The sequence below is a fragment of the Thalassophryne amazonica genome, chromosome 9, assembly GCF_902500255.1.
Source record: "Thalassophryne amazonica chromosome 9, fThaAma1.1, whole genome shotgun sequence".
Classification (NCBI taxonomy): domain Eukaryota; kingdom Metazoa; phylum Chordata; class Actinopteri; order Batrachoidiformes; family Batrachoididae; genus Thalassophryne; species Thalassophryne amazonica.
Window position 1 is genome coordinate 104,422,855 of NC_047111.1, and position 26,753 is coordinate 104,449,607.

Below are 26,753 nucleotides of genomic sequence, written 5' to 3' on the forward strand. Positions count from 1 at the left end.
CTTATCTGAGCTAAGCACTAAGTCAGACAAAAGGTCTGAAAATTCACAGAGAAACTCACAGTAATGACCAGGAGGACGATAGATAATAACAAATAAAACTGATTTTTGGGACTTCCAATTTGGATGGACAAGACTAAGACTCAAGCTTTCAAATGAATTAAAGCTCTGTCTGGGTTTTTGATTAATTAATAAGCTGGAATGGAAGATTGCTGCTAATCCTCCGCCTCGGCCCGTGCTACGAGCATTCTGGCAGTTAGTGTGACTCGGGGGTGTTGACTCATTTAAACTAACATATTCATCCTGCTGTAACCAGGTTTCTGTAAGGCAGAATAAATCAATATGTTGATCAATTATTATATCATTTACTAACAGGGACTTAGAAGAGAGAGACCTAATGTTTAATAGACCACATTTAACTGTTTTAGTCTGTGGTGCAGTTGAAGGTGCTATATTATTTTTTCTTTTTGAATTTTTATGCTTAAATAGATTTTTGCTGGTTATTGGTGGTCTGGGAGCAGGCACCGTCTCTACGGGGATGGGGTAATGAGGGGATGGCAGGGGGAGAGAAGCTGCAGAGAGGTGTGTAAGACTACAACTCTGCTTCCTGGTCCCAACCCTGGATAGTCACAGTTTGGAGGATTTAAGAAAATTGGCCAGATTTCTAGAAATGAGAGCTGCTCCATCCAAAGTGGGATGGATGCCGTCTCTCCTAACAAGACCAGGTTTTCCCCAGAAGCTTTGCCAATTATCTATGAAGCCCACCTCATTTTTTGGACACCACTCAGACAGCCAGCAATTCAAGGACAACATGCAGCTAAACATGTCACTCCCGGTCCAATTGGGGAGGGGCCCAGAGAAAACTACAGAGTCCGACATTGTTTTTGCAAAGTTACACACCGATTCAATGTTAATTTTAGTGACCTCCGATTGGCGTAACCGGGTGTCATTACTGCCGACGTGAATTACAATCTTACCAAATTTACGCTTAGCCTTAGCCAGCAGTTTCAAATTTCCTTCAATGTCGCCTGCTCTGGCCCCCGGAAGACAATTGACTATGGTTGCTGGTGTCGCTAACTTCACATTTCTCAAAACAGAGTCTCCAATAACCAGAGTTTGATCCTCAGCGGGTGTGTCGTCGAGTGGGGAAAAACGGTGTACACGGACGGGGCTTCTGTTTAGAACTACGCTTCCTCCTCACAGTCACCCAGTCGGCCTGCTTTCCCGGCTGCTCGGGATCTGCCAGAGGGAAACTAACGGCAGCTAAGCTACCTTGGTCCGCACCGACTACAGGGGCCTGGCTAGCTGTAGAATTTTCCACGGTGCAGAGCCGAGTCTCCAATTAGCCCAGCCTGGCCTCCAAAGCTACGAATAAGCTACACTTATTACAAGTACCATTACTGCTAAAGGAGGCCGAGGAATAACTAAACATTTCACACACAGAGCAGAAAAGTGCAGGAGAGACAGGAGAAGCTGCCATGCTAAACCGGCTAAGAGCTAGTAGCTGCGCTAAGCTAGTGGATTCCTAAAAACACACAAAGTGAATAATGTGTAAATAATTTAGAGGTGATTCAGCAGAGGGAGTGCTTTAGTTAAGGCACGTGAAGATTACACTGTGAAACAAATTCTTATCTAGTTAACTAAATCTAACTGCGCAGATTAAACAGCTAACAGATAGGAATGATGAATCGGAGCACATCCGAAAAGTGTCGGATTTCAGTTCCAAAACATTCTGACAGCTTCTGAAGTCCACACAGTTGGCCAAATCAGCCAGCAGCCCTGAATGTGATGCACATGTTCAAAACCCTCTGGGTGCCGTCAAGATGGGACACCTATCTGATGGCGGTCCATGTGCAATCTGAGGACCATCTGACCACAATTTACGTATTCTGATGGCAGCAAAACGGGATCTGAAATCATTTGAGTGCATACGAGGTGGATCTGGCACGGTATGCCTGCCGGTATGACCTGCACGTGCCACGTATAATAATGTTCACCACCCCGGAGCGCAAAGGAACTGTTAAACTGTATGTGGCACACAACTCATCCTTGGTGAAAGAAGATTTCAAATAAATCAAACACAAAGTTGAAAAGGACCAAATCCTCTTATTTGAGAGCAAGAACAAGTAAAAACATTGCATTTATTCTTGTGAAATAACTTTAAAAGACTGATCAAAGCATTTCATGATTACATTTTCATGACTGAGTAAATCATTACAGTGCTAATTTGAATGATGAAAGCCCTTTTTCCCCGCCATTCAAATCCAACTACAATATGAAAATCAAATTATCAGTCGTCACAGCCCTAATATTCATGACACACACACACACACACACACACACACACACACACACACACACACACACACACACACACACAAAAAGACTCAAGCTCTTATCGTGTTTCTGCAGCAAAGTGTTCGATTTGTGATCACAGGACAAATTGTCACTTTGCTTCTTGTAACTGATCCAAAGTCTGCTCTGGTGTTATTCTAAGCAGCTCAGTGTCAGAATGTAACAAAAATATGTGTTTAAATATAAATTTCAATAGATACAAAAATATCTCATGGCTTCTTTTTAAATTCCACATTGAGTTTTCACTCAAGTGAAAATAAGCAGCTTTAATCCAGCCTTTGTGGTCCCAGAGGAGCATCTGGAGTCAGTGAAGGAGCACTTTCACAGATGCTGAGTTCGTATGCTCCCAGTTCATAGTCAATGTTTACAGGCTTGTAAAAAGGCATCTCAGCAGTCAAGCCGAGCCCAAAGACACCATGCTGTCAAAAACGATATCATCCCATGAGCGAACAACAAATTGCTTTTGTACATCACAGTCGAGGATGTTTCTGTCCCAAACACAAAGACATAGGTACGCTGACAAAGAGCCCGCAGCCTCCTGTGCTGGCAGCAAATGCACCAGTTAGCCATCTTTATGTGTGTGTCCAGCATCTGGTCTCAGTCAACCATGTTTCTTAATCCCAGCGGTGACTACGTTCACGTCTCTCAGTATCTGTATTTCTTTGTGTCTTAGGCATGTCTTTATGTCTTTCAGACATAAAGACATGGATGACCTCTAATTTCCTGCTTTTAAATTCAGATAAAACTGAAGTTATTGTACTTGGCCCCACAAATCTTAGAAACATGGTGTCTAACCAGATCCTTACTCTGGATGGCATTACCCTGACCTCTAGCAATACTGTGAGAAATCTTGGAGTCATTTTTGATCAGGATATGTCCTTCAATGCGCATATTAAACAAATATGTAGGACTGCTTTTTTGCACTTGCGCAATATCTCTAAAATTAGAAAGGTCTTGTCTCAGAGTGATGCTGAAAAACTAATTCATGCATTTATTTCCTCTAGGCTGGACTATTGTAATTCATTATTATCAGGTTGTCCTAAAAGTTCCCTGAAAAGCCTTCAGTTAATTCAAAATGCTGCAGCTAGAGTACTAACGGGGACTAGAAGGAGAGAGCATATCTCACCCATATTGGCCTCTCTTCATTGGCTTCCTGTTAATTCTAGAATAGAATTTAAAATTCTTCTTCTTACTTATAAGGTTTTGAATAATCAGGTCCCATCTTATCTTAGGGACCTCATAGTACCATATCACCCCAATAGAGCGCTTCGCTCTCAGACTGCAGGCTTACTTGTAGTTCCTAGGGTTTGTAAGAGTAGAATGGGAGGCAGAGCCTTCAGCTTTCAGGCTCCTCTCCTGTGGAACCAGCTCCCAATTCAGATCAGGGAGACAGACACCCTCAATACTTTTAAGATTAGGCTTAAAACTTTCCTTTTTGCTAAAGCTTATAGTTAGGGCTGGATCAGGTGACCCTGACCCATCCCTTAGTTATGCTGCTATAGACTTAGACTGCTGGAGGGTTCCCATGATGCATTGAGTGTTTCTTTCTCTTTTTTGCTCTGTATGCACCACTCTGCATTTAATCATTAGTGATTGATCTCTGCTCCCCTCCACAGCATGTCTTTTTCCTGATTCTCTCCCCTCAGCCCCAACCAGTCCCAGCAGAAGACTGCCCCTCCCTGAGCCTGGTTCTGCTGGAGGTTTCTTCCTGTTAAAAGGGAGTTTTTCCTTCACACTGTCGCCAAGTGCTTGCTCACAGGGGGTCGTTTGGACCGTTGGGGTTTTTCTGTAATTATTGTATGGCTTTTGCCTTACAATATAAAGCTTGTTTGTTGTGATTTGGCGCTATATAAATAAAATTGATCTGATTTGACTTTGTCTCCCTGCAGTTTACCTTCATAAGATGAGAACAATTTAAAGGTGAAATGACAGAAAAGTAATTTTACACTGAGGCCTGTCACCATTATTAATCGATTTATTGCACAATAAATGGATGTGACCTTGATCACCCTTCTGACCTCAGTATTGCCATTATGAATAAACTATAGTGCAGTGCCCGTAGGAAGTATGTATTCCTATAGAAAACCAGGAGCTTTGTTGATGATCTTTGTCAAAGCTGGCGCATGAGAACATTCCGCCTTGTGATAATAATGCAAGAAGCGTCTGTGTCTGTCTGTGGCTCGCATCTCTCTCATCTTGTGAATCGATCTATCACCTTATATACGTATAAAAGTGGACTAAAAGCGAAGATTCTGCAGGAGTATTTACAATGACTTGTTATAATCTGGAAAAAATGGTGTTATTCTGTTGTATTCTGTTATTTTGCTTTGTTCGTAAGTGGATTTTCTCTAAGCCTTTTTGGCTTCCACCACTCCCTTGCACATTACTTATATTGTATTTCTCTCTCTCTCTTTTGTTGTTTTCTGTATATACATTGTTTTGTATGAGTTTTATTTTGTGCTAAATAAACAAATCAAATCAAAATCAAGTGTTTGTGTATTATTTATTTCTTTAATTCCTTTCTTCCGTCTCTCCCCCGTGAACGCATTATAGAGATAGGCATCTGTTTAAGGCAGAGAGTGACTCATCTTTGTCGATGATCTTTGTCAAGGCTGCCGTGTGAGAACATTCGGACTTGTGATAATGATGCAAGAAGTGTCTGTGTGTCTGTCTGTGTGTCTGTGGCTCGCATCCCTCTCAGAGTGTTTGTGCATTATTTATTTCTTTAGTTTATTTCTTCCGTCTCTCCCACATGAATGCGTTAGAGATAGGCATCTGTTTAAGGCAGAGAGTGACTCATCTTTGTTGACAATCTTTGTTGAAGCCAGCGCCTTGTGCCAATAATGATGATGACTTCAAAATAAAGGTTTTGAAAATTAATCCCCAAAATTTTCAGAAGAAAGGATGCACATCATCGTGCCATGTGCAAGCCATATCTGAAATCTGAGGCTGATCTGACAAACAGAGAGATATATGAGCCACATACACACACATCTTGCTTTATACAGTTGTATACAAAGGTTTGGGCACCCCTGATAATTTTCATGATTTTAAATCATTGGTTGTCTGGATCAGAAATTTCCGTTAAATATATCATATAGCAGACAAACACACTGATATTTCAGAAATGAAATAACGCTTCTAGTATTTACAGAAAGTGTGCAATAATTATTTAAGTAAAATTAGGCAGGTCCATAAATTTGAACACCCTTGTCACTTTATTGATTTGAATACATTTAGCACTAATTATTGGAACACAAAATTGGTTTGGTAAGCTCACTGACCCATGACCTCATTACACAGGTGAATCCAATCATAAGAAATGGTATTTAAGGTGGCCATTTGCAAAAGTTTCCCCTCTTTGCACCTCTTCTAATGAGTGGCAACATGGGAGCCTCTAAACAACTCTCAAATGACCTGAAAACAAAGATTGTTCAACATCATGGTTTAGGGGAAGGATACAAAAAGCTATCTCAGAGATTTCAGCTGTGAGATTCCACTGTGAGGAACATAGTGAGGAAATGGAAGACCGCAGACACAGTACTAGTTAAGGCCCGAAGTGGCAGGCTGAGAAAAATCTCAGATAAGCTGAAGGAAGGATGGTGAGAATAGTCATGCTGTATGATGCTGTAATGCAGAGGAAGCCTGTTCTGCGTACACGCCACAAACAGAGTCGCTTGAGGTATGCTAAAGCACATTTGAACAAGCCAGCTTCATTTTGGAATAAGGTACTGTGGACTGATGAAACTAAAATTTAGATATTTGGACATAACAAGGGGCGGTACACACGGGTGAAAAAGAACACAGCAATCCAAGAAAAACACTTGCTACCTACAGTAAAATTTGGAGGTGGTTCCATCATGATATGTGGCTGTGTGGCCCGTGCAGATACTGGGAATAAGTTGAGGGTCACATGGATTCCAGTCAACATCTTTCTTGAGAACAATGTTCATGAATCAGTGACAAAGGTGAAGTTGCACCGGGGCTGGATCTTTCAACAAGACAATGACCCTAAACACTGCTCAAAATCTACTAAGGCATTCATGCAGAGGAACAAGTACAATGTTCTGGAATGGCCATCTCAGTCCCAAGACCTGAATATTATTGAAAATCTGTGGTGTGATATTAAGCGGGCTGTCCAGACTCGGACACCAACAAACCTGAGATATTTTGTAAAGAAGAATGGTCCAAAATACCTTCAACTAGTATCCAGAGTCCTACTGGAAGCTATAGGAAGCGTTTAGAGGCTGTTATTTCTGCAAAAGGAGGATCTACTAAATATTTATGTATTTTTTTCTGTTGGGGTGCCCAAATTTATGCACCTGCCTCATTTTGTTTAAAGAATTACTGCACACTTTCTGTCAATCCTATAAACTTCACTTCACTTCTCAAATATCACTGTTTGTCTGCTATATGATATATTTAATTGAAATTTCTGATCCAAACAACCAATGATTTATTAAGGAAAATAATGGAAATCACCAGGGGTGTCCAAACGTTTACATACAGCTGTAGATAGATACACAGATCATATTGCACGTTTCAAACGTACTCCAATATTGAAGCCAAGATATACAACTTCATCCCACCAACACACAGGAACCTCTCTCAGTTATGCTATAGAACAGGTGGAGTGGAACAGAGGACTTTGTTACAGGAAAACAGCCCAAACTGAGGCTGGAGTCATGCACCACCTGGCAAACTGTCACTGAAATTTCATGTCTTCTTTGTGAGAAATTCATTCTCCGTTCGGTTCCACCATGAAGCATTGTAACTGTTGATACAACCGAAAAAGTTACACAATTCCCACTGTGTCCAAGCATAGCCACAAAGCCTTTAGAGTTGTCGTGCTTGTCTTGGTGGCTTCCCTCACCTGCCTCCTGTTTGCACAGTCCCTCAGTTTTTGAGAACTGCCTACTTCAGACAGGCCATGCTGTTTGTATTTCTTAATGATGGACATAAATCAAGTCTGAGACGTATTCAGTGACTTGGAAAATTCATGCATCCATCCGCTGACTTATCTAATTCATCAAAGTGTGCCACTAACTGTGTCATGCATTTATTTTAGGTCTATATTTTTGTTTCTCAATATGGCGCCATTTTCTGTGTTATTATTTAATAACCTTGGACATTTTATAAAATTTACACAAAACTGGTTAATTCCCATTTAATGTATTTGTAAACATATTCTGCTCAAGCAGTTTGACCTTGACTGGATCAGATGCTGACACAATCAGGATTACACTAATGCTGGCGTGCCCAATCAGTCGATTGCGATTGACTGGTCGATCGCCAGCTGATTTCCAGTCGATCACATGACACTGGTGCTGTAATGCCACGTTCACATCGGGCGCGACCAGACGTCACAAATTCACTTTGGTTGCGTGGCGACAGACGCGCCACCATTGCCTGGTGTGTTGCTCTGCTTTCGCCGCGAAAATTCGCCCCAATGCATCATCAAATAGGTGGAACATCTATTCCGCTCGCCGGCTCCGGTTGTCAGTCAAGTTGACATGACGGACCTTGATCACACGGAGCGAGTTGTTGTGGAAAGCTCCCAATTCGGGGAGTATCATTATTTGCTGCAGGAGCTGTGTCTGGATGACGGCCGCTTTCACCGGTCCTTCCGCCTCTGCAGGACCCAGTTTGATGACCTCCTGTCCCGTTCACGTGCGCACATGTAAACAATTAAAAAAAAAAAACTCAGCTGCTTGCTGTGGGGCTGTTCCTCGCTCTTCCTCAAAAAACTCTGTCATAATTATGTTTAGAAACCAGTCACCATTTGTTTTATTATACTTCTGTGTAGTTAATAAGTAAAATAATCTTCATGGACGATTCACTCGCGAGCACACATAAAAAAAAAAAGAGAAAGAAACTCCGCTCCCCCTCCTGTGGGGCTGCTCCTCGCTCTTCCCCAAAAAACTCTTGTCATACTTGTGTTTAGAAACCAGTCACCATTTGTTTTATTATACATCTGTGTAGTTAATAAGTAAAATAATCTTCATGGACAATTCGCTCGCGCGCGCACATAACATATAAAAACTCCGCTCCCGCTGCTGTGGGGCTGCTGCTCGCTCCAAAAACTCTGTCATAATTGTGAAATAAAGGACAAAAGAGACATAAGTCCTGCTCACAGGCTGGCTACCAGAGACAGGACATGTTCACATCTTCAGTCAAACTCCAGACATCTCCACGTCACTACATATTCAGTCCTTGATTGGTCATTGTGGCGCAACAAGACGAAAAAATTCAGATTTTTCAACTTGGGGAGGAGGGCAACGCGACACAATCGCTCAAAATCGCTTCACTCGCGTCGCTTCATTTGTGTCCATCGCGTCACGCTGCGTGACTTGGCACCAAAACGTGTCCTTCCATAGGGATTACATGGCAACATGTCGCTGCTGTCACTCGCGTCGCGCCCGGTGTGAATGTGGCATAGCAGACAGTGCTGCTACAACGGATTGATGTGGAAGGTGGCAGCACTGTACCAATAAGGATGTCGGCTGGCTGTAAACACCATAGAAGAAGAAAGAGCCCTCTTCTTCTTCTATGGTGCAGGATGCAGAGGAGAAAAAAATTAAAATGAGAAAAAAACATTTTGAGCAGCATAAACAGCTTAAAAGAAGAAATGTGTTACATGTGGACAAAAACGGTATGTAAACAGTTCAAAACTCAATATTTTTATTATTAATTTATTTTTCATGCATTTGTTGTGTTTGTGAGTGCTAATAGTGAACCGTTAGCTCAGTTAAACTGTGTCTATTAATTCTGTGATTTACTGCTTTGTTAAAGATGACGACTGAGGTTTTTTTTGCGTTCATTTTGTGCAATGTTTACAAAAGCAACGAGGGTGTGCCGTTTCTGTACCAGTTTATAAATATAATACAGAGATAAACTGTGACTATTAATACTGCGGTTTCCTGCTTTTGATAAAGATGACAGTGTTTGTGGTTTTATTTTATTTATTTTTTTCGTTATTCCATGTGCAGCTGGTCAGCAGAGGTAAATTTCTGGAACGGTTTAATGAATTGTTGCCCGAAATTAAAACAGTTCTGACACTCAAACCATAATGAATATGCACTTTTCCAACTTTAATTAGGCATTGTGTAATTTGAGTTGTTCGTTGTTGTGTTGTTACAGGCCGGTCCTAAGCCTACTTGTGCTGATTCTTTGCACATTTACTTCAACAATGCATTATTATTGTTAAAACTTTATCTTTGTGCCAGGAAATTGTGTTATTATATTAAATTGCGACTACGCTATGGCGTTCGATATGGCTTGGTAGATCTCAACACACTGTCAACTGTAAAAGTAGATCTCCGTTCAAAAAAGGTTGGGCACCCCTGCACTAATGGTATCCCCTATCTGTACTGGCTCCAGGCCTGAAAACTTTGGGTGAATGCCTACATGTGCAAACAGACAACGTACATCCTGTACAAACCAGAACACGGATGGGAATCCAGAACTGGTTCCAAAATTTTAAATACATTGGAATTGTACACCTCACATTATCAACAACCCAATCTCACGCCATTTCATGACAGCATCACGAAACGTAAATTAATCTATGGTTCGTGATAGTCATGAAAAGTGGCACAATTTCCTGACAGAAGCATGAAATGTTGGTTGTTGGGGGGGGTCTGCGGGTTTAGGTTAGGGGTTAGAAATAGTAAAATAAAATTTTAAAAATGCATCACAAAATCTCATTTCGTGATGGGACCACAAGCTCCTCTTATCAATGCTGCCATGATTTCTAGCAATTTGGTGTTGACATCAGACGTGATGATTTATTCATTCATTCATTCATCTTCTACCGCTTAGTCCAATTAAGGGTCGCGGGGGGCTGGAGCCTATCCCAGCAGCCATAGGGTGCAAGGCGGGGTACACCCAGGACAGGATCCCAGGGCAACAAACAGACAAACAAACACAGACACACCCACACACACACACCTACAGACAATTTCAAAGATTCCAATCCACTTAACCCGCATGTCTTTGGATGTGGGAGGAAACCGGAGCACCCGGAGGAAACCCATGCAAACACGGGGAGAACATGCAAACTCCACACAGAAAGGCCACGGGAATTGAACCCACGACCTTCCCACTGTGAGGCAACAGTGCTAACCACTAAGCCACCGTGCTGCCCAGACGTGATGATGTGATGCCAAAATCTGTATTTAGTAACAAGAAAAAAAGATGCACTGATACTGAAAACCTGTGTAGATCTACTCTTTCTTTTTCCTAGAGAAAATTGATCAGGAATCAAGGAGACTGATAAAGAATTGGACAGATAATCACTATCAATAATCACATTGACAGAATCTCATCAGTTCTATCCCTAAACCAGAAGTGGCACAAACATGTAGACGGATGGGAGTATTTATTGTGTCTGGAAATATGGACACATTGTTATGTATCTGATAAGTCGTGACTGTACAGTTTGAGATTTTGTTTCCTTGATGAGATTTCAAAGAGTTGGCCATTCCCAACTAAACCAAACGCCCACTAAAACCTTGTCTGCATATTTATGGAAAAACTTCCATCCATATATGTAATTTAAAAGGCCAATTAAAACCAGCACATAAAAGCCCATATGCAGCTTTGCAGTAACCGTATTGCCCAAGAGATCTTGGGTTAATGTGAGCATCTGACTTTTTTGTGTTTGGGGAACCCTCATTTGTCTCTATTATTACACCCATTAAGTGAAGTCATATCCTGTAGAAGGCAGTTATGAAACAGCAGATCTGTTCAGTTTTTTTGGAGCTCTTGTAGGTAAGTGAGAGCGCCACAGTTGGACGGGGAACAGTCGCTGTTTTTCCATCTGATTTTGCTGATTGATGGTTGTAGTTTGTGGGTCATGTGGTTGCATTCGATGATTCATCCACACGATGGATAAAGATGTGTTCATGGCTTAGTTTCTTTGGATTTACGCTGCGATAATTCCATAGATACAAATGCTCAAGACAGCATTGTGGTTGTTTAATTGGTTTCTTATTTTAAAAAAAAAAGCCTGCTACAGCCTTTAATTTCAATCCCTCTGCAACTTATTCTCACTATAGATACATCGCCCGATTTTTATTCAGTTATTTATTTAGTTATTCATTCTATAAAATGTCAGCAACATTAATCAAAATGCACATTGAATTTTCACAATACCAAATTTATACCAAATACAGTTTTGACAGCTAGCAACAGCCAACCTATAAAATGACTTATTTTATCAAACAGCACCTGTTGGGTTCTTAGAACTTGCTATTGCCAATATTTTGTAATGTAAATAGACAGATAATCTGAACAGTTTAAAAGGGTATCCAGTGGTTAGGCCCTCAGTGGTTTCACCCCCAGTATATTAGCCCTATCTACAAGCAGTTTAGGCCTATGTTGCAATGTGAACAAAGTTGACCAAATGTGTCTCCAACTGATCATTGTTGATTGAAATAGCACAGATTTTAGGGTTAGGGTTAGGTCAGTTAATGAGGCTAAAACAATTGAAGATGGGGCTAATACACTGGGGGCTAAATCTCTGTAATTAGTTTTATAGAATCCATAGATTTATTGATTACAAAAATGACAGTTATTTATAGCCCTAGATATTAGTTGTATGGAACTTTTGTCACCTAACAGAAAACTGGTCCAAATTATATTTAAACCTGATATAAAAGAGAGAAATAGGGTTTGACTGGGGTCTATTAGGAAATTAGCATTATTTGCAGTTGTCCTGACATTTTACAGACAAAATGATAAGCCAAATAATCATAAAAACAGCAAAAGAAAGCAATTACAGTGATGGCATAGAATATGGGAAATAATAATTTGATAAGGTTGATTATGATAGTTATTTATAGCCCTAGATAATAGTTGTATTAAACGTTTCTAACCTAATAGAAAACTGGTCAAAATTGAATTTAAACCTGATAAAATTGAGAAATAGATTTAGATTGGGGTCTGTGAGGAAATTAACATTATTTGCATTTGTCCTGGCATTTTACAGACTAAATGATAAGCTAAATAATCATTAAAAAAACAGCAGAAGAAAACAATTACAATGATGGCACAGAATATGGAAAATAATAATAATTTGATAAGGTTGATTATCACCTGAATGGGAAATTACAAAATTATCCTGCACATTCAAATTTACTCAATTTAAGATTCCAATGTGGCATTAATAGAGTAAATTGTACCTACAAAAGCTTGAGATTTGTTAATTAATCTTGCCAGGTTTTCCATATATATTGACATCTCAATTAATCATAACACCTTAATATTAATTATGTCAACTTTTTCTTGAAAGATGCGTTTCTAAAAGGAAAGAGAGCACTCAAATATAAAATGAAGATAAACTAATTAAATCATTAAATGGCCTCAGGATCCAAAGATGTGAAGGTTCCACTCGTGAGGGGAAGAAATAAAATAAAATAAATCACAACCAGCCACATGCCACATAAAACTTACCATATGCTAAAGTTCTGTGTGAGAATAAAATCAGTAGGACAGCCAGAGTCTCCATCATACACTCAGGTTTTTCATAAGTGGATGGATGTAGTTTGTGAGGGAGGCTGTCCACATGCAGCAATATATCCCAAAAAATTATTTTTAAAAAAGTGCAAATGATGTTCAGTCTATGGGATGAAATCTCCGCAATCACCATCAAACTCCACAGGCAGCATCTCAGCCGCTGCAGATTTTAATTATGAGCTCAAACGTCCCATTAGAACTTTTTTTTGTTTTTTTTTGTTTTTTTTTTTTTCCAGCAGCTCCACAAGTCCAGTCACCCCCGGGTGGTCCGCGACGAGCGAGACGCAGGTGGTGAGGGGAGAGGCGGCTGAGAGAGGCAGCAGAGTCCCGGTCACTCAGTCCTGTTTTTACGGGAGGGTCTCTGAGAAAAAAATATTAAAACGCGCTCCTCTGAAGGAATGTTCATACCAGCGTAAAACAAGACATCACAAGGGGAGGAAAAGTCCACTTTAGTCACCACGAAGCTCCGTAGAGTCCCTTCCTGCGCCGCCTGCCGCCTTCTGCGCTACGAGAACTGAAGCACCGCAGCTTCATCACAAACAGCAGCATCGTCCCGGAGCCAAAACACACCAGAGTACAGTTACCCACAGCCAAACCAGGCGCTTCCTGTCGGACTGTCAAAATAAAACAATCATTTAGCCAATCTGGGGAGAAAAAAACGGCAGGAGCAAACATTTCAAATAATGCATAGGTATATACCCATTACTTCAGAACTACTAACAATCAGGCAGACAGACAAAAACAATTTCCTTTTTTTTAAGTAAAGATAAAATGTCAAATCAGACAGCTGGTCTTTATTTTGTAATTCTAAGAAAATATGTTTCTAATTTTCCAGAACTGTATACGGATTCACGTGGCTCACATTTGTTTTTGCTTCAATTCTGACAAATTTCTCACGCCTTTCTAATACGTTGTATTTTGAAAGCACAATCACCAACAATCCACTTGAGTCCTGGCAAACTGTGATTAACTTCACTATCAGAGAGCGCTTTCTTAAAGGGCCAGTGCTGCCATGAGTAACCATCAAGAATGAGACACAAATCAAATGTACACAATGAACTTCAAACCTTTGTTGATGTTGGAGTACAGACACACACCTTTATTCTGAAATTATCAAATCAAATTATTAGCCTGTTATGTCAAGACTGTGTGCCTCGTTGTGCCTGCCAAGCTGACTGACTTTTATGAGACTTTGTAGAAATATGAGTTGATCAGAACAAACTGTCCATCTACAACCCCTGGCAATAATTATGGAATCGCAGACCTCAGAGGATGTTCATTCAGTTGTTTAATTTTGTGGAAAAAAAGCAGATCACAGACATGACACAAAACTAAAGTCATTTCAAATGGCAACTTTCTGGCTTTAAGAAACACTATAAGAAATCAGGAAAACAAAATTGTGGCAGTCAGTAACGGTTACTTTTTTAGACCAAGCAGAGGGAAAAAAAAATATGGAATCACTCAATTCTGAGGAATAAATTATGGAATCACCCTGTAAATTTTCATCCCCAAAACTAACACCTGCATCAAATCAGATCTGCTCGTTAGTCTGCATCTAAAAAGGAGTGATCACACCTTGGAGAGCTGTTGCACCAAGTGGACTGACATGAATCATGGCTCCAACATGAGAGATGTCAATTGAAACAAAGGAGAGGATTATCAAACTCTTAAAAGAGGGTAAATCATCACGCAATGTTGCAAAAGATGTTGGTTGTTCACAGTCAGCTGTGTCTAAACTCTGGACCAAATACAAACAACATGGGAAGGTTGTTAAAGGCAAACATACTGGTAGACCAAGGAAGACATCAAAGCATCAAGACAGAAAACTTAAAGCAATATGTCTCAAAATTCAAAAATGCACAACAAAACAAATGAGGAACGAATGGGAGGAAACTGGAGTCAACGTCTGTGACCGAACTGTAAGAAACCGCCTAACGGAAATGGGATTTACATACAGAAAAGCTAAACGAAAGCCATCATTAACACCTAAACAGAAAAAACAAGGTTACAATGGGCTAAGGAAAAGCAATTGTGGACTGTGGATGACTGGATGAAAGTCATATTCAGTGATGAATCTCGAATCTGCATTGGGCAAGGTGATGATGCTGGAACTTTTGTTTGGTGCCGTTCCAATGAGATTTACAAAGATGACTGCCTGAAGAGAACATGTAAATTTCCACAGTCATTGATGATATGGGGCTGCATGTCAGGTAAAGGTACTGGGGAGATGGCTGTCATTACATCATCAATAAATGCATAAGTTTACGTTGATATTTTGGACACTTTTCTTATCTCATCAATTGAAAGGATGTTTGGGGATGATGAAATCATTTGTCAGGATGATAATGCATCTTGCCATAGAGCAAAAACTGTGAAAACATTAAAGACACATAGGGTCAATGTCATGGCCTGCAAATAGTCCGGATCTTAATCCAATTGAAAATCTTTGGTGGAAGTTGAAGAAAATGGTCCATGACAAGGCTCCAACCTGCAAAGCTGATCTGGCAACAGCAATCAGAGAAAGTTGGAGCCAGATTGATGAAGAGTACTGTTTGTCACTCATTAAGTCCATGCCTCAGAGACTGCAAGCTGTTATAAAAGCCAGAGGTGGTGCAACAAAATACTAGTGATGTGTTGGAGCGTTCGTTTGTTTTTCATGATTCCATAATTTATTCTTCAGAATTGAGTGATTCCATATTTTTTTTCCCTCTGCTTGGTCTAAAAAAGTAACCGTTACTGACTGCCACAATTTTTTTTCCTGATATCTTATAGTGTTTCTTAAAGCCAATTTTCAAGTTGTCCGCCATCTTGAAACCAAGACTTTCAGTTAGAGGAAGCCTTGCGCTCGCATGTTTGGCATCATTAGAAACAGCTTGTTATGACACCTCACGGAGCGGCTAACCGATCGGCTGTTATGACGCCTCACGGAGTGGCTGACCGATCAGATGTTATGACACCTCACGGAGCGGCTAACCAATCTGTTGCTATGACGCCTCACGGAGCAGCTAACCAATCAGATGTTATGACGCCTCACAGAGCGGCTAACCAATCCATTGTTATGACACCTCACGGAGCAGCTAACCAATCGGATGTTATGATGCCTCACTGAGCAGCTAACTGATCCGTTGTTATGACACCTCACTGAGCGGCTAACCAATCCATTGTTATGACGCCTCACAGAGTGACTAACCAATCCGTTGTTATGACGCCTCACAGAGTGACTAACCAATCCGTTGTTATGATGCCTCACGGTGCAGCTAACTGATCAGATGTTATGAGACCTCACTGAGCGGCTAACCTTTCGGATGTTATGACGCCTCACAGAGCGGCTGACCGATTGAAGCTGGACGCCGGTTAAACGATGTCTACGAAAGCCAACGTAAGTCTAGATTTCTTGTTTTGTTTTGGCTTCGGTGTCCTTCGTTAGTGCCGTGTGACCGGGGCTTTACATTTGTTACTAGGAAAGTTCGACCAAAATACCAACATTCTGGCTGCAATGAACATGTTTTCAGTATTATTTGATTTCTTTGTGCAACTGACATCATTATTCAAGCATTCAAAATGTTATTCCTACCTCCACACAACTCCAACGACACACGAGAAAGTTTCTTGACAGTTCTTGTTGGACAAAACCTCGTCTCCCTAACGGGACAGAGTTGTGATGTCATAACGCATGCGCGTAGGTGTTGCTCTATCACAACTTGAAAATCATCCATTCTTTTAGTATTTTTGTCGAATTTTGGATCCAGATATGTGCAGAGTCTATTGTCTGTTCAACATTGGCATTGTAGCCAAAACTTTGTTTTTTAAAATTAAAACTTAGGGGGGGGGGGGTGTTATTATTATTATTAGTTTTGTTTTTGTTTATTGTGTGTGCATTTTGTTTTGGTTTTGACAGAATGACTAGCTATCTGATGGAGCATTATGGAGCCTTAACCCTCAACCGACCAACTGGGGTCATTTATGACCCTGGACATTTATTTTTGTTCACCATTTTTCTAATTTTAATCAGAAAAAAGTTTCCTACCATGAATTTGTCAATCTATTTGTCCTGCATTTGTTCATAGAATTTTGCAAGAATCATCCGATCTGTGTGCAAGTTTAATCCAAACTTGTGCAGGGTCATTTATGACCCCAGGAAGATCTATGACATTTTCAACATTATAGCTTCAGAGGGTATTGTAATTTGCCAACTCTAATAATTATATTTTACTGTTTAGGAGGGAAGCATGACCAACAAACCTAGAATAGCAAGATTTACAGCTGCACAAGCACTGAGACTGATTCTTGATGTCCAGAGTGAGGATGAAAACGATGATGGACAAATATATTAGAGAGTGAAATAAATATGGAGAATGCTTATCCAATCATTTATATATTATATTCTAACATAAAGTCAGTGGGGTCATAAATAACCCCATTCGATCATATCAGTCGCTAAAATAGCTTGGTCGCTTGAGGGTTAAATGTAGAATGGGTTCAAAGGAAACTTTCATGGGCCAAAACAAATGGAAGGCAGGCCAAATGTGGCTCACGGGCTCCAAATTGGGCAGCTTTGTACAAACATTTTTCTAAACTAGCCTGGATTAGAAAGTAACTTTGCTTTCATGGTGTCACTGCCATCAAACTCGACATAAGCTTTGCCTCTGTAAATGTGGCTGTTTTTGATACATCTAGCTGATAAGTATTAGTATCTTGCAGTACTTTTACTAAACTAAGTATTGTTCGAATGAACAGCCAAGTTCTACGGTTTACAATTTTGTGAAACCCACTGAGGGCCAAATCTTTACTGTTAACGTCCCACTATTCTGTGTGGTGCAAATGTCCATGGGTTATATTTGACCACAGAGGGTTATGTTATGTTGGCAGGAGCATGAATCCAAATGCAAATTGGACTTACCAAGACCTTTGATCGTTTCGACCGCGGCGCTGTGTATACAAGTCAGCCAATGGGAATGGCTTAGGCACGAAGAGATACAAACAAACCACTGCAAAATGTCACTATTTATCTGAGTGCACGGTTTGTCTGCACTTGATGGGAAGTGAAAAGCAATATTACATGTGCCAGGAGATACGGCAAAGTGCAGCCAATGAGACTTGACATACCAAGAGCCACAATTCTGCAGTGAAGCAATAAGGAATGATGGGATGGAGTGATGTTGGGCTGAATAAATATTAGGGGTCAGTCAGATGTAGTAAACACACAGCTCTTGACATTTATAGAAACCATTGGATGGAGGTACACACTAAGATTCTACAAATATTGTCACAGTGTTTTTGAAAGAATGTAACAGCAATAATTCACCAATCATCAGCGGCAGACATTTGAAAAGCTATTGTTTTCTTTTTTGTGTGGGGGTGGTAATGGTGGTGGGGGGGATTTGGTAACAGGAGCAGCAAAAACCGATCCTGCCTTAAACACCTCTGATATTTCTTTCATGTTTTATGCATGTACATGTTTAATTTAATTGCAGAAACTGATTAATTGAGCATTGCACTGTGATTGAATAAAACATGATGAGGCCCTCCGCTAAATGCATTTCCGTTCATCTGTGACTGATGCTGCTACTTTGGTGCCTTCGTCAAACATTTGGTGAAGCTGTCAGACAAATCAAGCACTCCATGAATTTAGACTAATTATCCACATTAGGTAGTGAATTACAAAGACAGCCCATCAGTGCAGCTCGGTGCTGTGCTGCACACTTGCAGCTGAGCCATAGATCATAGAATTAGACCCTCTCCACATACACAAAGGCTTGGTTTTATCAGGTAATTTTTGCAATTCATTTCAGAATATTGTTGAAGCTGATAGATCCAGCATTTGGGAAATGCCAGCATTAACATTTCCTAGAACTGTCATGAAAGAATGCGCTATAGAATAAATAGGTTTTTGTGGGTGTGAAAACAAAAATGTCAGATTTACCGAGGCAACAACTGAAGATCCACTCAAGTTAGTTTATTTGGCAATTTGTTTATTCGTGTTTTTAGCTAATTATATTGTGCTAGCCAGTCTGATCATTCACAGCAATGTCATGAAAGAATGACACAGAGTTCAACTTGGTTTGGTTGTCATTGCTTATTGCAGTTTCATGCCAGATTCATTTATTACTAATTTTTTCCAGATGGATGGAGGAATAGTGTGATTGTCACCATCGGAGAAGAAGAGTCCATGAGCCCAATACTGATTTTTGAGCTAACCGGTACCACTTAAGGGATCTAAATATCGCTTACAATCCAGCCTCAGTATACCATGGCCTACACAAAAATGTACGATAGCCATCTCTGGATGGTAGCTGTAGCCAACCAATGAAGGATTTCAAAGGGGTCAACATTTTAAAATGCACCATTCATTTTGAAAAATATACCACATTATTTTTTTGATCATAAAGATTCCAAAAGATGTAGCTTGACTATCTGAAAGCTATAGAGTTATGGGGTAAAAACAGCAAATAATGGTGACAAAAGTTAGTTTCACTTTGCCCAGGGCTCAAAGATAAAGTGGCTCCAGTTTTGGTAAAACGTGATGCAAATTACTGGTAGAGCTAATAAGATTAGTAAATGTAACAGTTTTGACCGTGTTGAATGCTTGGTCAAGTAAGGTCACTGTCCACTGGATTCTATGACATATGATACATGTTATCCCGTAATGTGATAACTCGGTATAACAGATGTTGCAAACTATTCCTTTTTAAAATCCTATTAGCTCAACCAGCAATTTGCATCATGTTTTAACAAGATTGGAGCCACTTTAACTTTGACCCCTTAACTGATAGTGAAAGCCTTCTTGGCCCATAGACTACAACATCAGGACAAAACTGTTGTCACATACAATGAAGATAAGGGGAAGAATGGTAGAATAAAAGCCGACTGCAATAGAGGATTTGTATGGTTTTATACCAGGCAGAGGAAATGTCTGAGATGACTGAGGCAGTGTTCACAGTGAGACAGCTCATGGGCAAGCAAAGAAGAAAAACACAATGGCTTCTATTTAGGATCTATTGATCTGGAGAAGGCTTGTGATCAATGTCATCTCAACAGGTCTGAAAATGAAAGAGGGAGAAAGGGTCATGAAAGAAAGTTGTAAGGATTGTTCAGGAAGAAAATATATGGGTATTAGAGGTCCAGATAGGATTCATGTTATCAGATAATAGAGATGCTGCCCTTTGGGATTACAGATCAGTCACATTGGGGCATGCTTTATGCAGATGATACTGTACTGTCTAGCATCTGAAAGGAACAAGTAAAAGATGAAGTTAGAATGGTGAAGGGCTTCAGAAGACAAATCAGAAGAAGGCAATGTTTTAGATTTAATGAAGATCAGGATTCAGATGTAGAGAGAATCTTGAAAAGAATGAATAATTTTAAATACCTATAATTATTAGTGGCTGGATATTTTTGTGCCATCTGGATGGTACAATTGGAAGAGGACATGATGAATGCTGGTATGGGGCTGAGACATGGGTATTGAAAGGAGTTCTGGGAAAAATTAGATGTGTGAGAAATCAGAATATTCTGTCGTTACAAAATGACTGATCTCTTTGAAGAGAGCTAATCAGAGGTCAATCAAAAGTCGGTGAAATATCAAACAAATATTGGAAACTAGCTTGAGATGGTTTGGGCAATGAATATGTCAAGGAAAGAGTAATGAAAATATAAGTACCACTGAAGGGAAAGTTGGAAGTGGAGGTGGATGCGGAGGACAATGGAAGACTTGTTAGGAAAAGATCCTGAATGAGGAGGTAGACGACAGAGCATGAAGGGGAAAGTCTATCAGACACATCGACCTCACAAAGACATGAGTCAAGATCAAGAGAAGAAAAAACAGCAAGAAGAAGACATTATGCATGTCTTCCTGCTACTTATAACACTTCATTTAGTTCATCATTCATCACAACTTCTTGATTTCGGTTCAGCTCATCGAGCTCATGGTTCAGGTTGGCTTTGCACAAACATGGAGTCGAATGGTTGGTTGGACTCAACGCCAGTCGAACGCACTGAATAAACATTGAGCAAAATGAATGAAGCTTCAACCGTGAGATTTGCTCCCCTTGAATAATACTGAGTGGTCATTCACTTTTTAATTTCCTCATCAATTTTTTAAAATCAATCTTAAAATGATAAATCAAGCTGGGCTGATCTACAGCAAAGTGATCCATTTTTGTTCACTGAACATCTGCGTTTCAAAGCTGTAGCAGCTGATAAATCTTTAGAATGGTGTCACAATGTTCCCCATTAACGTTATTCATGACCGTAGTTCCACTGCGGCGGCTCCAATTGGACATGAAATGATCAAAGATGGAAATATGTGTCACGAGATTCAGAAGAGAAACTTGTGTAACACATTGAACAAATAGGTTATGTTTCATAAATGAGCTAATGGCTTTAAGTGAACTGAGACTATGATATATGTCTGACGTTTGCACTGCTACTACAAGCCGTTTCACTAATCTTCACTTTAGAATTTATTAAATATCTTCACAGTAAGAAACAGCAACACCGAGTGTTTGCACTGGAGTCGGAAAACTATTTCAACTGGCACATAAAACCATACAAAGGGGACACAAACGGTTATTAAGATGAGGCAGTATTCTGTTTGGAAAAATGTCATTTTCCACAAGTATATTCCTACTGCTCTCAATTCTGCATCATGCTGACAAAATTTAATTTTTTCACCGTGAAGGTTTCTTATCAAAACATGCAGTGGTTACAATTTTACCCATTTTAACACACAAAGTAGGTTTCAGGAGGTCCGAAAAATGAACACTTCCTGATGATGCATTTCTATTTGCTGGGTCCTTTTCATCTCTGCAGCACGCAGAGGTCAAACCTGCAGCTTCATGATTCATGAAGTGACAAACATCAACGTGTTTGGTGCAGAAACACTTATAGATAGAATAATGTGTGACCTTGCTGATGTTCATTATCTCCAAAAGGAGATATTCACTCTGGTCTGTCACGGTGGGATAAAATAAAAATTGTCAAATGTTAAACACTGTTGGTTAGTGGTGTATCATTATCTTCTTGAAGGACATGGGCACTGACCATCCAGTTGAAGGAAAAAAAACACGATATTCATTATTATTTCAGCAGAGGAAAAAATGTTTATTATTATTTTTTCAAATGAATTTAAATAGTGACTACAAATGTTTCAACATGCAGGCTGCACTTACAGTAATATGCAAAAGCTTTGGAACACACACATATACATATATATATACACATATATACATATGGAAAATAGAGTGGCTGAATTGGAGCAGTACACCAGAATTAACGACGTCATCATCACAGGTCTTCATATCAAACCACGGTCCTACGCACGGGCGGTAACAGATGAGAGCGGAGGGGAGCCCAGTGAACAGGAGGTCAGCTCTGTGGAAAAACAGGTTGCTGATTTCCTCCTATCTAAAGGTATAGAAATGGATTTAAATAACATTGAAGCGTGCCACCCTCTGCCCCGGAGAAATGACGGTGATAAACGAACCGTCATCATGAGATTCATCAACAGAAAACACAAAACAGCACTGTTAAAACAAGGAAGAAAACTGAAAGGGACAAACGTATTCATCAATGAACATCTCACCAAACGGAATGCCGACATCGCCAGGAAAGCACGCTTCTTGAAGAAACAGGGAAAAATCCAGCACACATGGACTTCAAACTGTAAAATATTCATCAAACTGAACGGATCACCAGAACAAGCAAAAGTCATGGCAATAAGGAACATCGAGGAGCTGGACAAATATGAACAATAGTGTTTCTTAAAGCGAGGATCTGGACAAATATGACCAATAAGGTATGAGGACACAAACACATCACAACACCATGACACAGACCAGAGGAACCTATTCATCTACTACCTATTCATCTACATCTGGAGACAAGAAGGATATAACTCAAATGATTGCTGATCATGGAAAAGTAGAACTGAGAACATTTAAATACACAGACCACAATGTACTGGACTTGGAGCACGATATAGACCCGGACAATAATTTCTTCTCAAATATCAATGACAGTTGTTGCTATTATACAGATGAACAGTTTAATCGGATCATTAGAACGGATAACAAATTATCAATAATCCATTTCAACAGCAGAAGTCTATATGCAAACTTTAACAACATTAAAGAATATTTAAGTCAGTTTAAAAAAATATTTAACATAATTGCTATATCAGAAACATGGATCAATGAAGATAAAGGAATGGATTTTGAACTGGATGGATATGAATTTAATTGTGTAAACAGAAGAAATAAGAGTGGAGGAGGAGTGGCTGTGTATGTGGATAAGAACATGGATTATAAAATAGTAGACAATATGACAACTGTGATTGATAACTTATTAGAATGTATAACTATTGAAATATGTGAAGAAAAAAGCAAAAATGTATTAGTCAGCTGTATATATAGAGCACCAGGATCTAGTATTGAAACATTCACTGACTGTATGGGAAAAATGTTCTCAAAAACTAATCAAAAAACTGTGTTCATTTGTGGTGACTTAAATATTGATCTGCTCAATCCAAATAAGCATAAAATAACAGATGAATTTATCAGTATAATGTACAGTATGAGTTTATATCCAAAAATCACCAGGCCAAGCAGAATTACATCCCATAGTGCCACCTTAATTGATAATATATTCAGCAATGATATTGAGAATAACACTGTGAGTGGATTATTAATCAATGACATTAGTGATCATCTACCAGTTTTCATCGTTTATAATAGAAACCATCGGCGGAATCAGCCAGAGGAGAAAATAAAATACAGGCGAGTGCGGACAGAGGAAAACATGAACACACTAAAGAAGGATTTACAGGAGCAAAACTGGGAAAAAGTATACAGTGAAAGTGATGTTGATAGTGCATATGAAACTTTTTTACAAATATTTACATCATTATATGATAAAAATTGTCCAATTAAACAAGACTACAGAAAACAAAAAATCCAAGCTCGACCATGGATGACGAAAGGGTTACGAAATGCATGTAATAAGAAAAATACACTGTATAGAGAATTCATAAAACTAAAGACTAAAGAGGCAGAAAATAGATATAAGAAATACAAAAATAGATTAACTAATATTATATGGGTATGTAGGAAGGAATATTATAGTAACATATTATATAATAACAAAAACAATATTAAAGGAATATGGGATATATTAAATAGCATTATCAAAAATGGTAATAAAAAACAGAGTTACCCTCAGTATTTCATTGATAATAATTGTCAAGAAGGAAAATAAGGATGAGGTAGTCAACGGTTTTAATAATTTTTTTGTAAATATTGGACCAAGCTTGGCAGAAAAAATTCCCGATTCCCAATCTGAGGATTGTGATAATAATCTTATAGAAAGAAATCCCTGTTCAATGTTCCTCACAGCAGTGGATGGAAATGAAATTATAGACATTGTGAATAATTGTAAATATAAAACATCTACCGATTTAAATGAAATTGATATGGTGCTGGTAAAACAGGTCATTGAATGGATTGTAGAACCATTAACATACATCTGTAACTTATCATTTCAAACCGGTAAATATCCCAATCAAATGAAAATAGCTAAGGTTGTGCCGCTGTATAAGACTGGGGATAGACACCACTTCACAAATTATAGACCTGTTTCTTTGCTTCCACAATTTTCCAAATTATTTGAAAAGTTATTCAATAATAGATTAGACAAATTCATAAATAAACATAAATTACTTACTAATAGTCAATATGGATTCAGAGCACATAGTTCAACATCACTTGCATTAATAGAATCAGTTGAGATTACAAACGCCATAGACCACAAATTACATTCAGTTGGAATATTTATAGACCTTAAAAAGGCTTTTGATACAATTAATCATGACATATTAATCAATAAACTTGAACAGTATGGGATTAGGGGGTTGGTGTTGCACTGGGTGAGAAGCTACTTAAGTAACAGAAAACAGTTTGTGAAGTTGGGGGAATATACATCATCATGCTTGGACAATGCTTGTGGCGTCCCACAGGGGTCAGTATTGGGTCCAAAACTGTTTCTAATTTATATAAATGATATTGTCAATGTTTCCAAAATATTAAAATTAGTATTATTTGCAGATGACACAAGCATTTTTTGTTCAGGGGGGGGATTTGCAGGAGTTACTGAGGAGGATCAGTATAGAAATGGGAAAATTGAAAATATGGTTTGACAGAAACAAATTATCATTAAACTTAAGTAAAACAAAATACATGTTATTTGGCTATTGTAATACAGACATACAGGTTCAGTTACAAGTCGAGGGGGTAGATATTGAAAGGGTACATGAAAATAAGTTTCTGGGGGTGATAATAGATGATAAGATAAACTGGAAGACTCATATAAAACATATACAAAGTAAACTGTCAAGAAGCATTTCAGTTCTAAACAAAGCGAAACATATTCTGGACCACAACTCACTCCGCATTCTTTACTGCTCACTGGTTTTACCATATTTACAGTACTGTGCAGAGGTATGGGGTAAAAATATGTTTTTTAACAGATCAGGGGATTACAGTCTGAGGGGGAAATTTAATTTAAAGCATCAGTGGGCACGAACAACATTAAAAGGTTTCTGTATTTCTGTCTGTGGGGTGAGGATGTGGAACAGATTGGGAGTGGGGCTCAAGCAATGTCCAAGCATGAACCAGTTCAAACAGCGGTACAAAAATATTTTTTTTCTGGGTATAGGGAGGAGGAAGGGTAATGAGGGTTAGGGTGTTTTTGTTTTTTGCTTCGGCTTGTAAATATATAGTATTTTGTATGTAAGTAGGTATGTGAAGGTGTATATTTATGTTTGTGTATATATATGTGTATATATGTATATGTGTATATATGTGTATGTATATGTGTATGTATGTTGATGTGTGTATGTATATGTATATATATATATATTGATATCAGTTTAGGTGTGTAGGAATCTATGTGTATATGTGGCAAAGGGTATTACTGGTTGTGGGGAAGAAGGGGTAGGGATAAATAAGCTGATGCTTCACCCTACCCCTTTTCGGACATGTTGGGTACACAGTAGGAACTTTTTTGTTGTTGTCTTTACTGATCTATCTTGTAATTGTTGTTGTATCAAATGTTCGAAATAAACAGTTTTCATTCATTCATACATATACATATATATACATATATACATATATATACATACATACATATACATACATATACATACATATACATACATATATATATATATATATATATATATATATATATATATATATATATATATATATATATATATATATTCTTTCACCAAAGCATCAAATCTAGGTTTACATCTCAGATGCACCTTTTGTTGTGAAAGTGTAGGAACACGGACCCACAACAGGGGGCGCAATGAACGGACAATGGAGAGAGTAAATAACAAGATTTACTACTGAAACAAGCACGAGTAATACAACAAACACAATTTGGGGTCGAATCCGCTGGTGTCGTGTGGGCAGGCTCGAAGGTAGGAGACGTCTGTCTCAGTCGAACCGGAACCACCCAGATCTCCTCTGCCACCGAACCCTGGAAATACTGGAACCGCCAAGTCCCGAATTCCCAGGTGGCCACTGCCTCCGCTCGTCGGATCCGGTACTGCTGGCAGGAGAGAGCAACAACACACAGGAGTGGATGAACGCACCCAGTAACAGAGAGGGGAGAAGCCGCCTCCACCTCTTGGCAAAGTATAGCAGGAAGGTGAGTACTTATCCAAAGAATGAGGTTTTCAGTAGTCACCAGTCCTGAAAAAGGTTTTAACAGTCTTAGCAGATGATGCAATGTATAACTGCAGAGAATACTACCTTGGTCTTAGGCGATATCTCGGCACTGAGGTGGAGACGCCGTCCTCCTGATATACCTCGGTGCTGAGT

General features: G+C 39.2%; 1 protein-coding gene across 5 annotated transcripts in view; it reads right to left on the minus strand.

Annotated features, from left to right (window-relative positions):
* Positions 1 to 26,753, minus strand: part of robo3 (roundabout, axon guidance receptor, homolog 3 (Drosophila)) — a 539,598-nt gene that overhangs the window by 312,789 nt on the left and 200,056 nt on the right. For 3 of the 5 annotated variants that reach the window (XM_034178890.1, XM_034178887.1, XM_034178886.1), the window contains exon 1: positions 12,808 to 13,362. The exons of the other annotated variants lie outside the window; for them this stretch is intronic. In XM_034178890.1, the coding sequence (XP_034034781.1) occupies positions 12,808 to 13,003 (196 nt within the window). In that variant the 5' untranslated portion in view covers positions 13,004 to 13,362. Of the gene's footprint in view, positions 1 to 12,807; positions 13,363 to 26,753 lie in introns of those variants that run through there. 5 annotated transcript variants of the gene reach the window in all.